At 42.5% G+C, this 18,281-nt stretch overlaps 2 protein-coding genes and 1 long non-coding RNA gene across 5 annotated transcripts in view; 1 reads left to right on the top strand and 2 right to left on the bottom strand.

Moving 5' to 3' along the window:
• Window positions 1–391: 391 nt before the first annotated feature.
• On the bottom strand, window positions 392–15,016 carry dcakd (dephospho-CoA kinase domain containing). Of its 2 annotated transcripts, none has more exons than XM_078424685.1 (6): window positions 14,814–15,016; window positions 11,507–11,614; window positions 8,820–8,935; window positions 6,786–6,989; window positions 5,778–5,865; window positions 392–4,915 (listed from the first exon to the last, which is right to left on the bottom strand). In XM_078424685.1, the coding sequence occupies exons 2-6, from the start codon at window positions 11,557–11,559 to the stop codon at window positions 4,630–4,632; spliced, it is 747 nt and encodes a 248-aa protein (XP_078280811.1). In that variant the 5' UTR covers window positions 11,560–11,614; window positions 14,814–15,016; the 3' UTR covers window positions 392–4,629. The 2 variants fall into 2 exon arrangements, with proteins under 2 accessions (XP_078280811.1, XP_078280810.1); XM_078424684.1 differs by lacking the exon at window positions 14,814–15,016 and adding an exon at window positions 14,543–14,762.
• Window positions 15,017–16,022: 1,006 nt separating this feature from the next.
• On the bottom strand, window positions 16,023–18,225 carry LOC144607840 (uncharacterized). Of its 2 annotated transcripts, none has more exons than XR_013549145.1 (3): window positions 18,084–18,225; window positions 16,543–16,648; window positions 16,023–16,447 (listed from the first exon to the last, which is right to left on the bottom strand). It is a non-coding gene; the product is annotated as an uncharacterized LOC144607840 (long non-coding RNA). The 2 variants fall into 2 exon arrangements; XR_013549146.1 differs by lacking the exon at window positions 18,084–18,225 and adding an exon at window positions 17,842–17,868.
• The window catches only part of LOC144607839 (glycylpeptide N-tetradecanoyltransferase 1-like), a 41,898-nt gene continuing 41,541 nt past the window's right edge, over window positions 17,925–18,281 (top strand). The window contains exon 1 of the mRNA XM_078424965.1: window positions 17,925–18,059. Within this exon, the coding sequence (XP_078281091.1) occupies window positions 17,962–18,059 (98 nt within the window). The 5' untranslated portion in view covers window positions 17,925–17,961. The remainder of the gene's footprint in view (window positions 18,060–18,281) is intronic.

Genomic DNA, 18,281 nt, shown 5'->3' with positions numbered 1-18,281 from the left:
GCGCATGTTACTCTCTCTGTTATTTATTACTAGACCAAGTGGACACGTTGGGTCCAAACCTCTCCTGCATTGGTGCAACACCCTCTCCCCTCCCTCCTCTCCCCTCCCTCCTCTCCCCCTCCCTGCATCATTCTCCAGCCACCCAACTTCTACTCTTGCCACTTTCTTACTCTTTATATAACTGAAGAAACTCTTGCTATCCTTTCATATTATTGGCTAGCTTACCTTCGTATTTCGTTTTTTCTTCCCGTCTTGTCTTTGTAGTTACCTTCTGTTGTTCTTTAAAAGCTTCCCAATCCTCTGGCTTCCCACTAATCTTTGCTATGTTATACACCTTTTCTTTTAGTTTTATACTGTCCTTGACTTCCCTTGACAGCCATGGTCGCCCCTTTCTCCCCCTAGAATCTTTCTTCCTCTTTGGAATGAAAAGATCCTACAACTTCTGGATTATTCCCAGAAATTCCTGCCATTACTGTTCCACCATCATCCCTGCTGGGGGTCCCTTTCCAGACAACTTTGCCCAGCTCCTCCCTCATGCCTCTGTAGTGCCCTTTGCCCAACTGTAATACCGACACATCTGATTTCACCTTCTCCCTATCAAATTGCAGATTAAACCTTATCACATTGTGGTCGCTACCTCCTAATGGTTCCTTTACCTTGAGTTCCCTTTATCAAATCCAGTTCATTACATAACACTAAATCCAAAATTGCCGTTTCCCTGGTAGGCTCCATTACAAGCTGCTCTAAGAATCCATCTCGGAGGCATTCTACAAATTGCCTTGGGGTCCAGTACCAACCTGATTTTCCCAGTCTATCTGCATATTGAAATCTCAATATGCAGATAGACTTTGTCACGTTTTGCTCAGCTTCCTCACTCAGTTCCATTATCAACCAGATTCAGTAATTATGTTGATGGGTTGGTTACTAAGTTTGTAGATGACACCAAGATTGCTGGACAATGTGGAAGGCTGTCAAATTACACTGCAGGATGTAGATCAACTACAAATATGGGCAGAGAAACAGCAGATGGAGTTTAATCGGAGCAACTGTGAGGTGTTACACTTTGGGAGATCGAATGTAAGGGGAAGGCATGTGGTTGAGTGCAAGTCCATTAACTCCATTGATGTGCAGAGGGACCTTGGGGTCCAGGTCCATAACTCCCTGAACATGGCAACACAAGTAGATAGAGTGGTAAAGAAGGAATTGTGGGCTCACCTTCGTTGGTCAGAGCATTGAGTTTAAGAGTCACAAAGTCATAATGCATTTCTACAAGACTTTGGTTAGGCCAGATTTGGAGTATTGCATACAGTTCTGATCGCCCCCATTACAAGGATGTGGAAGCTTTGGGAAGAGTGCAGAATGGGTGCATCGGAATACTGCCTGAATTACTGGTATAGCGACAAGGAAAGGTTGGCTGAGGTCAGTCTGCACCTTTCCCCTCCTTAATACACTCATCTCACAACCTGAAATCCCTCTTTTACCTTTTACTCCCCACCCTCTTTTCCCTCCCCTGTACCCTTCCCCCTATATCCCTCCTTCTGGCTTGACATTTCATTCCTCTTCTTTCCTTATCTGACACCCTTTGGTCTTTTCATCTCTAGGCTTTATCAAGTACTCCACCCATCAGTCAATCAAAACACCCCTCACCTGTATCCACCCATCACTCTACCTGTATCCACCCATCCGCAGTTGCTTGTTTTTACGCGATCTATTCATGTTCTCCAGAGATGTCGCCTGGTCCGTTGAGTTACTCCAGCATTTTGTGCCTTTTTTTGTAAACCACCATTTGCAGTTCCTTGTGTCTCCGTAAAACTTGTTGAGTTTGTTACATTTATTTAGTTGGTAGATCATGGTTATCAAATGAAAGGTAGCAGCCACGCTTCGGACTTGACCAAATTAGCTCAACAATTGGCTATTTCCCTCCTATTTTGTCTTGAAAACATGACCAGGCTACTTTATTAAGATTTTCAAGATCCAGGCAATGCCAGGCTGACACTCTCAAATGATAGAAAATATCAAATGTAATTATTTCACAGTATTTGAAGCTTTTCCCATACAGACACAAACTGCAGAAGACAGATTCTTAAAGATCTGTGCTGGTAAAACCATAAATCAACATACTGAAAACAATTTCAATAGATCAAATCAGCCTCAAACACCACTCTTTTCAAATTAATTCAAAGGCAGGGCAACGCTGGTTTATTTATGTATGTCAGGCATCATTTACAAAGGCAAGTTCAAGGAATGCAACTCAATTACTAGCTTCCTATTTGAGCAATTACACAAAATGCACATGTGGGCGGCTTATCCACGTCTCTATATGCTCAGGGCATCCTGAGGCTTAAACTAGATGGACATAAAGTGAACCTTCATGGCACCAATGTTTGATTTTAATTTCTGTCAATTACCCTGAAACTAAGCAGGCAGCCAAAACTGAAGTGGCAAGGGCATTCATCGTTCCCGAGGGAGATATTCCATTTGAGTGTATGGAACAATGGAAGACATTCATTTTGGCCAGTGAGTGAGCCTTTTTATCTCATCTTCCCACAAACATTGAAATGAATTAGTACAATCTTATTATTCTAGAGAAGTATAAAATATTCTTATAGAAAAAGCTTTGAGCAAATGTGCAGTGATTCAGCCAATTTCACTCAGGTCCGGATTAGGTTAGTGCGGGGCCTGTAGCATAAGTTATAAAGGGGCCTTAAATACGGGACAAGGTGATGTCACCGCCCACGCTCCACATGACCTCACCCAGCCAGCTGCCACGTGCTCCCGCTCCACCAATAACGGCCGCCCGGGCCGGGAGGCGGGTTGCAACCTCTGTTCAGCAAACACACTCGGCCCCGCTCCCCGAACACACTCGGACCCGCTCCCCGGACACACTCGGCCCCGCTCGGCAAACATGCTCGGCCCCACTCCCCGAATACACTAGGCCGCACTCCCTGAACACACTAGGCCCCGCTCCCCGAACACACTAGGCCCCGCTCCCCGAACACACTAGACCCCACTCCCCGAACACACTAGGCCCCTCTCCCCGTTCACACTAGGCCCCACTCCCCGAACACACTAGGCCCGGCTCCCTGAACACACTCGGCCCCGCTCCCTAGGGATGACAGAGTGGGATGGGGGGGGGGGAGAAATTATCTCCACTGAGTACTCTTAATGCAAAAGGCATTGTTAATGGGGAAAATGTGTTAAATGACTTAAGTCTGGCCTCTCATCAACCCTACCATCCTCTCACAATAAAGTTGAGTCCATTAGTCATCACTATAAAGGCTCAAGAGTGGTAATTACTGGAGTAAGGACTGGAGAGTTATACCACTAGTTAAAGGACACCTTCTCATTGAGGAGCGACTTCTGCTCAAAGAGAAGCCACCTCCATTGCAGATACAAAACTTAACGTCAATGCTTTTGGAAACTTAGAGAATCTAGTCTTTAGTTTTAGTTGCAGAGCAAACTATAGCACATTGGTAAACTGTTTTACACTTCACCAGATCTCCATCCATTTTAAATTGTAAAATGACAAAATAGAAACAAAATCAGCAGACTGGTAGCATATGTTGCGCTTCTAAGAACACAAGAAAATAGGAGCAGGAGTAGGCCAACCGGCCCCTCGAGCCCGCTCCGCCATTCATCCCACAAAAGAAGTCAATCTTGCATCGATTGTGTTTTCTTGATGCCAAACACCTTGCACCAAATTTCACGTCATTTATTTAAATCGGAAATCAGAAGAAAGGTGTTTCCAAATGATCCCACATGGTAATTTGTTTGTAAGTGGATATCACTACATAATGCATCTCCACTACACTACCGACAGGATTGAAACGACTGTTGGGCCCGAACCTAGTTACACAGCATTTAAGTCACTTTTCTATTTTTCATTTTGCGCTGATCAAGGTTCCAACCTGTTCCCAATGTGCAGGCCACGAAAAATATATTAACTACCATCATGCAAGTTCACTCACTTCACCTGCACAAATAAAGTCCAACATGCGGGATATTATTTAAATAAAAGGTAGAGCTTTTACTGCTGCAAATCACAGTAATGAATAGCAGATTTTGTGAAGTGGCAATCCACACTGTGCCACTATAAAAACATGTCGGAGCCACACATTTCTCCTGAAGAACGAGATTGGGTGGTGGGGGTTGGAAATCTGGACATTTACTTTGTATATTGATATCGATCTAATTTGGATTTATTCTGCTCATTAAAAAAAAGCAACAGTATTTGCAGGCCACAGAGGGCAAGTTACAGTCAAATTTCACAAATATCTCTTGCGAGCTTGCTGTGATTAATCATGGATGTAAAGCGTATCCAGACGAGAGTCCTTGACATTCAAATAAAGGCTTGTACACTTGGCATAGTTTAATGATGCAGCTATCTCAATGCACTAGAAATTTCATCACGTGATTCGTACATTTCAGTTCTGAGAAGCTGACAAAACAGAAGACTGCTTATTGATCATTTGTGCAGAAATCTCTTCAATCTTCTAGCGATATAGGACGAGAGAAAATGACAATTAAATGAACATTGTTCAGCAGCAACACGTCCATTCTCTGTTTACTACTCCTAACTTATACCCATTCCATTTTGTGCTAAAAGATTTTCACATGTCACAGCAGACCTTAAATAATACATCTTTTCATCAACATGTACAAAAGGCCTCCAAATCCAGTGACGGTGACCACAGCTAGCAACCTTACTGCTAAAAAGTCCATGGAGTCTTCTAGCTGAGAGTGCAGTTTGCAAACTTGCCGGTATGTACTGGTAGGATCGCCAGAGTTATCAATCACATGGCTCGCCATCTTCCGCTTCTGTTCCAATGGCATCTGGGCACTAATGCGTTGCTCTGCATCTTCCTGGATCAAGTTGTTTCTCTTCATCAACCGGGTCAGCTGGGCTTGAGAGTCACTATGGCACAACAGACACTAGTATCTCCCTGTCACAGACAATTAGCACAAGCACACTCATGCAAAACTTCTCCAGTGAAATATTGAATGAGAAGATACATTTCATTGTTCATTTGCAACAGTCTGAGTAAAGAAGGTTCATTGAAGAGCAACTCCTAGAATATAAATTGGAACCAAAAAGCAAAGGAAAATTATAACTATAGCTCAAGAGAAATACAGGCAAATGGGACTAGTCAGCAAAAAAGGGGTCTCCTATCCATTCTATGTCATTCAATGAATACTGTAGCTTAATTGAATTCTGAATTTATGAAGTACCCAAATGGTCAATAGTTAAATCTAAGTGGTTCCCTGCTAAGGAATAGAGAGTAGGTAAGGTCTGGCACGATGGGTACTAATCCTTTGGTAGTGGAGGCAAAAATAAAAAAGGAACAAAACAAACACCCTACTGCAGCTTCCCAGACCCCATCCTCTGAACTAGAAAGGACTTCCATCTGATTTCATCAAAGAGGAAAGTACCCAGCAAATCTCAGCTCCTGGTCATTTGCTTTGGGGGAACTGTGCTCAGAGGCAATGTTGGAGGACCAATAATTCCAACAGTATTGCACTTTCCATTAGCAAAGTGATAAATCTGGATCTGAAATATTAAGTCTGTTTTACTTTTGTAGATATTGCCCGACATGCAGAATTTTTCCAGCATTGTCTATTTCTGTTTCAAGTTTCCAACATTGACAATTTTTTGATTTCCAACTCCTTCTGGACTCCTTGCTTCAACACCAAAATAAATAGAGAACTTCACAAAGAGAACACACACCAAGCCGACAACATCAAGTCATTTGAATTTAATGGCTTTACATAAAACTTACCAGTAAACAACTATAGTATGCTTCATGAATTTAGCCACTTTTTTAGTCTCAAACAAAAGTGGGACATCAAGAATAACATACCGATACCCTGTAGAGAACAACAAAGGTTACACTCCTGTTTTGCATCAACTAAACCGAGTCAGTTTGTCAACTGTATGTTATCAAATATTTATCACTTACTCTGCCAGCTACATTTATATGAATAAAGTTTTTAGCTGATGAATTTTTTTTCGATCTCTTTCCTCAACGTAGATGTGATTTTTTTCAGTATCGTATCTCCGTTCGCACTGCTGCCTAACATCGTGGAGTTGGCGGTCTTTCCTGGAGACCAACCCGGCACTCCAAACCGCAGGAGTCCCCGGGACTTTAACATCGTGGAGCTTGCGATCCCATTGCTGGGGATTGAAGCTCCACTGCGGGGCCTGTGGACTTTAACATGCATCCTTAGCATTTGAGTGGTCCATTCAGGAATCTGATCTTGTTTGGGCATTTCAAGTTCGGATGATAGCTGGTTTCCCCAACACTGCCAGAGCAGATGAACTCATGGAACAGACTCCCAATCACACGACAACTGAAGACAGTGAAACAGTAAACAAACTTCTGGTTGTGTTTAATAGATAAAAGTTGAAAGTTGTGATTACATTGCGACTGCAATCTCTTGTACTATTTCTAATGCCCAAAGGGTCTTGGCGAAGAATTTTCCAGACAATATATTTCTTTAATTGTTCTTGTTTTCTTACTATTTTATAGATTCTGGCATGTGATCACATGGGCAGAGAGTACCTTCTCAGGATGAATAATATAATTGTGATTAAAGTGGAGCTGCTAAATATTGGCTACCTAACCTGCCTGGCATTTTCTGTTATTTATAAGAACATCCAAAAAGTAAAAATTAAAATTAAAATTCATAAACTTATATTCAGAGATACTTCTATAAATAACAGTTTTTTGTATTTTTGCAATATAAATGTAATGCAAAGTCAATGTTGCTTGCAGCTTAACCCTTACCTTGAATAAAATATTTAAAGACTTGTTTGAGCATGACTTTGTGGATCGCTGGATGAGTGATGGAATTCAGGAGCTGCCGTTTCTCTCTGCTGGAGAAAATGATGCTGCCCAGCTTCTCCCTGTTGATTGTTCTGTCCTCCAGCAGGATCTCCTGACCAAAAGAATTCACTATTGCCCAGTACACAGGCGAGTCCAACTGGACAACTTATGGGAAATAAATACAGCGTATTAGTTCATCTTACAGACACACATCCCATATAAACAACCCATTCAGTCCAACTGAATGTGCAGGAAGGAACTGCAGATGCTGGTTTAAACCGAAGATAGACACAAAAGGCTAGAGTAACTCAGCGGGACAGGCAACATCTGAAGAAAAATCTTGACCCGAAACATCACCCATTCCTTCTCTCTAGAGATGCTGCCTGTCCCGCTGAGTTACTCCAGCTTTTTGTCTCTAACTTCAGTTCAACTGAACACTGCCAGTGTTTAAAATCAACATTAGGTTCCTTAATATATCTTCAACTGATCCTAATAATATACCTTTCTATTTATTTATTCCTTCTAGATGTGCATATCTAGTTTTCCTTTAAATATATTTACTTTAATACTACTCCTTAAGATTATTTATTCTAATCATTACGAAGACTTTTCTCCTAAATAACCCATCAGATTTGTTTTTAGTGACAATTTTACACTTACGACTCCCTTATTCTGGACTCACTCAGAAGTTTCGATGTTTACCACATTAACCGTTCCATAATTTACAAGCCCATTTGAGAATGGAACCCCATTTTTAAAAAAAACTTTCCTGAAAGATTAAACTTTTTTAGTTCTGGAAAATCTTATTTTGCTTCTTTGCCCCTGCCTTGCTGTCCACTAGATAATAATATGGAGCCCAGAAATATATGCAGAACTCCATCGAAAATAAACAAGATTTAACTTAAATTCGCATCTTTATTATTCCCACTTTGCAATTAAACTAAAATAATTCAAATCAGCCTTGTTAACCTGCTTTGCTAGATGTAGTGACTTGTGCATTGGTACACGCATAAATGTCTGCACTGGCTTCTCCTGGTCCTGGTTTTCCAGTGTGGCCTCCTACTTCCAATTGAAACTGATTTGAGGCTTTCCATTTCTCAACGATTGACCCTTCAGGAGTATCTGTGACCATTTTAATTACTAATTACTCTCCATATCCGAATTACTCTCCAAAATTCTAGTACTACAATCTAAATGTGCGCATTTAACAGAAATCAGTAATAACAAAAAGAAGGACCATTCAACTATGTTTCTCCTGATTGCCCCTCCTCAGGATCATCTAGATAGAAGGTGAAGGCAGAAAGTAGATGGATGATGACTAGGAAAGGGAGAAGGCAGATTCTCCAGTGGGCAATTCCCCTCCAGTACAAGTATACCTTTTTAGATACTGTTTGTTGGGGGTGGGGGGGGGGATCCTGGTCAGCATTGACAATTTGGGATAAAAGGCCTGTTTCCGTGCTGTATCACTCTATGAGTAACTGGGCCATGGAATACCACATGGCATCAGACCCCTCATGCCTTGCCACAGAACCATTGAACAAATAGAAATCTGGATACAATGAAAATCCCAATTTAGGTCAAGATTGTGACACCAAAGTTGCTGGAAACCAAAAATAAGCAAAAAAGATCAGGAAGCATCAGTTTAAAAGAATGTCAAAGCAAGAATTACATTTCTTCAACCTAATACTGTGCAAATATCAGAATAAAACAACTTCTAAACAGAGAAACAATAATCTGTACATTTTGTATTGGTCAATTATACTGAGATACAGTGAAGAGCATTGTTTACGTGCTACCCAGTCAAATCATATGATACAGGAGTACAATCAAGCCATACACAAGCACAACAGCAAAAAGAAAAATACCAGAATGCAAAATAGTGTTACAGAATATAGTTTTATAATTTAGGAAATTTTGTACCAATATTGTAGAAACTATATATTTAAAATATTATGCCAATACAAAGCAGGATTTCCCGAGTTAATTAAAACTTACTCTGTCTTGCTATCTGATCAGAATCTATAACAGGGCATCCAAGTTCACGAAACACATTGGCAACTGTGCTTTTCCCCGACGCAATCCCGCCGGTCAGGCCAACCAGGAACATTGTTCTGAAAAGAAAGCAGAAGGAAAATGAGTTACTTTCTACAAAGGGTACAAAAATGCTCATCCACATATGAGCATATCTGGAAGAAGAGTTTAAGAAGATGATTACGGAATATGACTTACCAGGCAGACGCACTAACTGCCATGCCACTGAGCTACCCCTATAACTTGACCTTGAAGATGGCTGAAAGACTCAAAGGTAAGAAGGCAGATTCAGGAGCAGTTTCTTCCCAGCTGTTATCAGGCAACTGAATCGGCCTCTCGTCTGCTAGAGTGCAGTCCTGATCTCCCATCTACCTCATTGGAGACCTTAGAACTATCTTTAATCGGACTTTATCATGCACTGCACATGCAATGTTGTACCCTTTCTCCTTTGTCTGTACACTGACGGCTTGATTGTAATCCAGTCTCTGGATAGCAGACAACGAAAAGCTTTTCACTGTACCTTACTACACGTGATAAACTAAACTAGAGAAGCAGCATTAACAATGGCATGCAGATTATAAGAATTTTACTTCACTCCAGTCACCCTGCTCAATGATGCAAATATCTTTCTCCTAGTGATTACTTAATCTTCAATAAAGGCTTGGCTGTGCAATAATCAGGCATGAAACAGATTGGATTCTGCAGAAAGGATCCCTCCAAATCATACGACATGCTAACGCTCAGCATACATGAATAAACATTAATCACACATCAGTAAGAGTCACTTTTTTTTGCTGGTTAATAGGGAAGTGGATGGTGGAAGGCACAAACAGGGAGAAATACAAACAAAAAAACATCATTCCAGCTGAAAATCAATACAAGGAATAGGCACACAGCAACTTGAGTTTGCGCTGCCATTCTTCTTGTTCAGTTTTACTTTTCCATCCAACTTTGAAGTTTCAATAAAAATGACAAATTTGATTGGAAATTTTCAATGGGAGAGAGAAGCTGTATAGCTTCATCAGCTTCAGTGCGCTGGAGACTTTACAACACAAGCTGGGGTTCTCATGCCTGATTACTATCGAGGAATGGGTGCCAGAAGATGCTATGCGATTATATTGGAAGGCAGACAGAATCAGGTTCAAAGGGATATCTCGTGGTTAAATGGCTTTACTGCGTCTCTGCAGAACTGCCCATGCCCTGGGAGCAGGGCTACAACTTTTAGAAGAGCATAAGGCAAAAGAAATATATCGAAGATTCAATGTGGATGCCCAATATTAAAAGCAGTAGCAGAGCACCAACAAAATAATAACAATCATTACAGAAAACCAGCATATTTCATTCCATTCGTTCATTCAGTCTGAAGAAGGGTTCTGCCCCAAAATGTCACCTATCCATGTCCTCCAGGGATGCTGCCTGACCCGATGATTTACTGTATCACTTTGTGTCTATGATTCATTCCAGATCTATTTGGAAATACTGCAATAGATACAGATGTGGTATTTAAATGCTTGGGGACCAGATTAAAATTGATCACTGAAGAAGTCTTAAAAAGTGAAAATTTTGTTAAAAGATCGGCAGATTTGATTATCTGATTTTGATGTTGGTTTTGATGCTACAAATGACCTCAACAGATTGCTAGATTATGGAAATTGGGGATGGGGGCTGAGGAGAAACAGAACATCAGCCCAGGTCTCTGCTGCTGATGATAATTTAGCATGGCAGGCCAGAAGAAAGTGCTACTCTATTAAAGAAGTCTTTCAAATGACACATTCATCAAGACACATTCATCAAGACACATTCATCATTCATGCTTAAAAGGAGACATCTTTCCAAATCTCTCAACATCATTAAATCACATTACCCAATTATCATTGCAAGCTATAATATCTTGTTATACATTAGTGTTGCCTTTCCCATAATCCAACTGTAACAATTACAAGTACTTCATTGCCTATAAATCCAGATAATACTTCATGAAACCGAAACTAAATCTGGTAAAGCTATTGCCACACTGCATTACAGACAAAGAGACCTCGGGTGCAGTCTGTGCGGAGTTTGGACAGTCTCCCTGTGACTGCGTGCGTTTCCCCCCAGCTGCTCCGGTTTCCTCCCACATCCCAAAGACATGTTGGTTTGTAGATTAATTGATATCTGTAAATTGCCCCTAGATGAGAAAGTGGACTATTATATGAATGGGTGATCGACTGTCAGCATGGACTTGGTGAGCTGTAGGGCCTGTTTCCATGCTGTATCTCTAAACTAAAAGAATCTTTCAAGTTTTTCCTTTCCCCCTCATAGTCCAACGGCTTTTGTTTTCTGCATCAAACAGAAACAAAATGGAAAGATTATGCATAGATTGAACAAGCCTGGTGAAACCTGCTACCTGAGCTATATTTTCATTATCATTAGCCATTTTCCCTATGGCGTTAGGCATACAAGCCTGGATTATTGCTTCCCAAGCAAATACATCAAACAGAATGCCCTGGCCCATAATGACAGGAAAACGCTGTTAACATGATTATCAGGTCAGGCATATGAGGAAAGTCAATAAGATTGCTGATAAAACCAATACAGATATTCAGTCATTTGCTGAGAGGATGTCACAAGATGAGGTTCCAGAGACAATATTTAAGAAGTTCATTCCTCACCTGTTCTGACTGAGCTTAGAGAAGATTGAAGCTAGGATGTGGGTGGAGAGCATCCAGAGAGAAACACTGTATGCCACAGGACCACTAGAATCCTTTCACGGGATGCACCTGTGCAATATAAACAAGATGGCCCATTACCCCAAAGGATGGAGGCAATAATTTTTAAACTAATTTATTTTATGCCTATAAATATGAATTATACCACCATGGAGACACAAGGAACTGCAAATATTTTTTAAAAGAGTAACTCGGCAAGTCAGGCAGCATCTCTGGAGAACATGAATAGGTGACACTTTGGGACGTCTAAAGAAGGTTCCTGACCCAAAATGTCACCAATTCATTTTCTCCATAGATGCTGCCTGATCCGCTGAGTTACTCCAGCACTTTGTGGCTTTTAATAGTACCACCACATTGGCCAGGTCGCTGGCACAACAAGCCATTCTGCCCCTTGGATCTGCAAAAGCAGAATGCAGCTTGAGGTAATCAGGAAAGGTGGGTTTGCCGTGACATGTCAATACAAGTTGAATTCCTAAAGCAGTTGGGGCTCCTCCAGCAATCAGAAGCTAACCTGAACCCATGTAATGCACAGCTGATTTTGATTCACATGCATACTTCACAGGCCTTGTACTTGATAACTCATTGATAACTCTGTCAACACTGTAAAATTGCAAGTTACACAATGTTTATCTCCATCCTTGCATCTGTTCTCCTTATTTTATTGTTGATGCGCAACTCTACAAGTGGATCTTTGTGTCTCTTTCTTGTACTTCCCTTGGAGTTCTGATTTTACTGCAATTGTTTGTACAAGAGATATTTTATTCACTGAATTTTCTAGATAAAGTTTTATTTCCCATCCTTAATAACCTGTTGACTAATGTTCTAGGAATTGGATCCAATGATCATGAAGGAAAACCAATTTATTTCCAAATCGGAATGGAGTAGGACTTGGTTGATATCTACTAATGGAAGTATTTCTACGACTTAATCCTAATTTGACCTGACCAGCACAGCACACCATATTAGCTCAGTAGCTGAACCTTAATTTGCAGTGGATCTCAGATATAGACATGATCCTCCCCAACACATATTGCGATTCAACTAACTCGTCCCAGCTTTCCAGCTCGGGGTCAAATTGTCTCATTGCTTCGTGAGTAAAGGTTTGAGCAAAATATCCACAAGATCACACTCTCCCAGAGCTGCCCTGATTATACTTCCTTCTATCCTACCTCATGTAGGGATCCCATTCAATTTCTTAGTTCCTCTGTCTCCGCCACATTTACTCTGACTGCACACTTGGCTTTGAAATGTCTTCCTTCTTCCTTACTTGTGGCTTTGCCTCTACCATTGGGCAGAACTCTGAACAACATCTCATTTATTTCCCGCACCTTTGCTCTCATTCTTCTCCTGGACAGAGCAGGAAAAGAGATCCACAATTCTTACCTTTCACCCACCAGCCTCCACTTTCAGTACAACATTTTTCACAATGTCTAACAGTACCACCAAAATTCCATCTGCAGATACATATTCCCATTGTCTCCTCTTTCAGCATTGCGAAGACACTATTCCTTCACAAAATGCGAATTCACTCTTCCATCCCCACCTACTAATGCCCTCCATATGGATCTTCTCATGGGGCCACAGCAGATGCTGCTCCTGTCCTTTCATTTATTCCTTTTCCATTATCCAGGAAACAATCTTCCAGGGAAAGTACAAGTTCATGTACACTTCTTTAAATGTAGTGTAATGCATTTGGTGATTGCAACATGGTCTCCTCTTCATTTTTTTGCTATTTCCATTCATTGTGATGTGGTTGAAAAATCCAGATTTACAAAATACATTTTAATTTAATATGGATTTCATGCAAAGATGAAATCCTGCTGCTCAAATCTATAAAGATAACTTTATGTGCTCAGAATGTTTGATCCTCGGTTTTGCCACATTAAAAGGCAAAAACCATGTACAGGTTTTTCTGTTATTCTATGTTTGTTTTGTATGACACAAATTGAATATAATGCAATATTTGTATTATGTGGGGAGAATTTGTTATAATATGACCCACTTAGAAGCTACTTCGGAAACTGGCAAAGAGAAGTAAAAGCACTTTTGGGATTAAAACCGCCGTCTAGGAAATAAAACTGTTTCTATGTAACCCTTCAGTGGTAATCTGACACCATTGTTACTTAATCTGCTGGTGGCCATAGATATTGACAAGCAATCGTCTCTAATGCTCTTGTACAATGATACTCTATTGAAGAATGTAACATATCTAGACTTTAGTATTTTTAGCTTGCAGTTACATGATTAAATTACAGTAATTAAAAATAGTTTTGAAAATCCTGCGAAAAAAAATAAGAATACGATTTTTTAAAACAAGATGTTTCTTTGGAATGGACTAACTGCGTTGTTGTGGGTAGCGCTATCTGTACTGTAATTGATCTTTGCCAACATTTTAAAGCGAAATAACCATCCAGGATTTCCACTCTTGATAATTGCTTAGTAAAAGCTTCAGCGACATTAAATTCAGCAATAACATCGCCTCAGGAAGCCACTGCACTGACTGGCAGGAATACATTTGTGTGACGCCTTTAATCTACGTCCCAAAATAAAAAGCCCCACTCCACTTTCGAGGAGTGTTTGAAATAAGGGGGAAAAAAACTGGTGCACACAAGATAATAATAGTGCACACAAGTAAAGATTTTTATCAAGTGAATCTTCAGGTCAATTTGAGAATTTATTGGCCAAACAGCTGAAGACAAGGCCGCAGATGGGGAGGGCGATTACGTTCAGAGTCGAGCAAGAGAGGTCAGAATTAGAGGAAGGGGTGTAATTGATCTTATGTCCCATGACAGTGAGGAGAGGAGATCAGATCCTGGCTGGCAGGCAGGCGAGGTGGGTCTGCCACCCTCAGGCCTCGTCTCCGCATGGCCTGAGGTTGCACCCCCTTCCTTGCCCACTCTGGGGTTAAAATGGCGATGTACTCTCTACGCATTTGCCCCCTGGTAAGATTAACCCAGCCTAGCACTACTCACTACTCACTTTCCTGGGGCTGCGGCCCTCGTTACCCAGGACCAAACTCTACCCCTGGCACCGGACGCCGCAACATGGCGCTCTGCCAGTGGCCCGCTGTCAGGCGGCGACCTATCGCTGCGGCTGTTATTCAGTCAGTCTCTGCTGGCAGCAGACGGTGTGATTCGAGGCGCGGGGAGAGGAGGGAGGAGCGAGCACACGGAGTTTACATGAGCCAAAGATACTACTAGTGTCTTTGACATGAGCTGCAGTCTGCCGGAGTGCATCAGGTTTAACAAACCTGGACAAATGCTGGTCTGAAGATAAGGTTCCGACTCGAAACGCCACCTATTCCTTTCCTCCAGAGATGCTGCCTGACCCGCTGAGTTACTCCCAACTTCTTGGTTACTCTTCGGTTTAAACCAACATCTGCAGTTCCTTCCCACACACATGCAGGTGTAATATTATAGCACGACGATCTGAAGCCGAAACTCCACCCATTCCTTCTCTCCAGAGATGCTGCTTGGCCCGCTGAGTTACTCCAGCACTTCGGTGTAACCTTACTTCCTAAATATATGTTATGTGTGCACACATTGAGCTTGTTTCTCGTTTATTATATTGTTTTGTAAGATATTGAGTCTGTTTGTAAGAGGAAATGACATCGTACCTGCTTGTAAGAGGATGTGAGGTCAGGGTAGGCCTCTGGATTAAAGAGTACAACACAGGACATAGCGTGTGCGACTCGAACATGTGACATGGTGTCAAAAGTTTGGAACCTGAAAACACTGAAATAGTCCCAGTGTCCTTAATTCACGTACGAATTGGGAAAAGGAAAGTCCGTGAAGGGAGAATCCTGACAGGAATTAGCAATCCTGAAGCTGAAAAGGGACAAATCGAGCGCCGAACGTCAAGTGTTACGGGCTAGGCCTCAGGATTAACGGAGAACAACACAGGACACAGCATGTGCGACTCGAATATGTGACAGTTTAGAGTACTATGTGTCCATAAGATAGACACAAAATGCTGGAGTAACTCAGCGGGACAGGCAGCATCTCTGGATAGAAGGAATGGGTGGCGTTTCGGGTCGAGACCCTTCTTCAGACTCAATATGTTTACATATTCTGTTGTGCTGCTGCAAGTAAGAATTTTGTTGTTCTATCTGGGACATATGACAATGAAACACTCCTGCATGTTAGACACAAAATGTTGGAATAACTCAGCAGGAAGTCTCAGTCTAAAGATGGGCCTCGACCCGAAACATCACCCATTCCTTCTCTCCAAAGTTGCTGCCTGTCCCGATTAGTTACTCCAGCATTTTGTGTTTACCTTCGGTGTGAACCATTCTGCAGTTCCTTCCTTAATATACATCTTATATATAACTTTTTTTCCCCATTTATTGTATTGTTTACAGAGTACTATGTTTACATATTTTATTGTGCAAGTAAGAATTTAATTGTTCTATCTGGGACATGTGATAAAGTAAGAATTTAATTGTTCTATCTGGGACATGTGATAAAGTAAGAATTTAATTAAACAAAGTGGAATCTAACTACTACAGCTCAGACTCCAGACGCATGTGGAGTGGATTACGCTGCGTCACAGACTACAAAGGGAAAAACAGGAGCACGGTTCAGCCTACAGCATCGCTCTCGGACGAGCTTAACACCTTTTACGCCCGGTTCGATGCAGACAACACAGCGCCCACCATGGGTCCACAGGTGTGCAGGGGGACTACCACACTGTCCTTACAAACGGCAGACGTGAGGCGGTCCTTCAAAAAGGTCAACGACCGCAAAGCTCCAGGGCCGGATGGTATTCCAGGGCGAGCCCTCAGAGCGTGTGGTGATCAACTGGCAGAGGTGTTCACCAACATCTTCAACCTCTCTCTGAGTCAGTCTGTGGTTCCCACCTCCTTCAAAGCATCCATCATCGTTCCTGTTCCAAAGAAACCAGTAACCTGTTTAAATGACTACTGTCCTGTCGCAGTGACATCAGTCATGAAGTGCTTCGAACGACTAGTCAAAACTCACATCTGCTCCTCTCTCCCTGACACCTTGGACCCTCTTCAGTTTGCATATAGACCAAACGGCCACGGACGATGCCATCGCCATGGCAACGCATACTGCGCTCACCGACCTGGACAAAGGAAATACATATGTGAGAATGCTCTTTAGTGACTACTGCTCGGCATTCAACACTATTATTCCCTCAAAACTCATCCCCAAGCTCCTTGATCCTGGACTGGAGACCTCCATCTGCGGATGGATATTCGATTTCCTGACGGGCAGGCTCCAGGTGGTGAGAATTGGCAGCCGCACCTCTTACTCACTGATCCTCGACACAGGCACACCACAGGGCTGTGTGCTCAGTCCTCTCCTGTACTCCCTGTTCACGCACGACTGTACTGCTAAGCACAGCTCAAACAGCATCCTAAAGTTTGCTGACAACACGACCATCTTGGGCCTCATCACAGACAACAATGAGACGGCCTACAGAGAGGAGGTAAAGGCACTAAACAGCTGGTGCCAGGAAAATAACAATGTCAGCAAAACTAAAGAGATGATCGTGGACTACAGGAGACAGCGGGGGAGTGGACACCTCCCCATCCACATCGGTGATGCTGAGGTTGAAAGGGTCAGCAGCTTTAAGTTCCTCGGTGTGCACATCACTGAGGACCTTTCCTGGACACTGCACACGGACACAATAACAAAGAAGGCCCACCAGCGGCTCTTTTTCCTGAGAAGACTGAGGAAATTTGGCATCAACGCCAGCATCCTCACAAACGTATACAGATGCACAAACGTCTACAGACGGCACAGCACATCACTGGCAACTGTCTCCCGGCCATTCAGTACATTTTCTACCGGCAGTGCCTGTGGAAAGCACGCAGCATCATCAAGGACCATAGCCACCCAGCACACAGGCTGTTCTCCTTGTTACCGTCAGGCAGACGATACAGGAGTATGGCTGTGTGTACCACCAGACTTAAGAATAGTTTCTACCATCAGGCCATCAGGCTTCTGAACTCATAAACACATTTTAAATCATATATGCTGATTATTTTGAATATTGTCTTTTTACCTTACTAATGTCATTTTTTTTAAAAATTAAAAATCTTATTTATCCTTGGAATATTACTGCTGAGGTGACCCGCTGTCTTGTCAAATACATTTAATTGTACCGTTGACCCTGTGCCAACCTACATATGACAAATAAATTTCTTTATTATTATTATTATTATGTGACAATAAAACACTCCTGCATTTTACTCCGAGACATCTTGAACTACAATTCCCAGCAACCCCCTTGCAGACGCCCAATTAGCTCACGCGGCGGCCAGCCCGCGGACCAATGGGCGCAGCGGTTAGTTCGTGGTAAGGGGAAGGTGGCTGAGCCAATAGGCGCCAGCGTTGCTGCGTGAGCCGCCTAGTCGCGCTCCCTCCCGAATCATGGCAGACGATGATGAGACAGCAACAAAAGAGTCTGAAGAACACGACATGTGCGGCAGCGACTGTGAGAACGACGAGGATGACGACCATAGCAAAGAGTACGTTACATTCCCACTGATTACCGCAGCGGCGCCGTGCAGTGAGGTAGACAGCGGGTTAATGGCAGTCGGGCTGCCACCGAAAGCGCGCTGCACACCTCACACTTTAACAGGGCTGAGTGGGTCCCGCCTCCGGCCCACGGCCACTGGCCGCCCCGTCCGATTGGCATCACTCGTGGGCGGAGACCACCAGCATCTCCGTACCTGTTGGTTTCCTCTCGC

This window comes from Rhinoraja longicauda, chromosome 29, assembly GCF_053455715.1.
Source record: "Rhinoraja longicauda isolate Sanriku21f chromosome 29, sRhiLon1.1, whole genome shotgun sequence".
NCBI lineage: Eukaryota > Metazoa > Chordata > Chondrichthyes > Rajiformes > Arhynchobatidae > Rhinoraja > Rhinoraja longicauda.
This window is presented reverse-complemented; position numbering and strand designations above follow the sequence as displayed.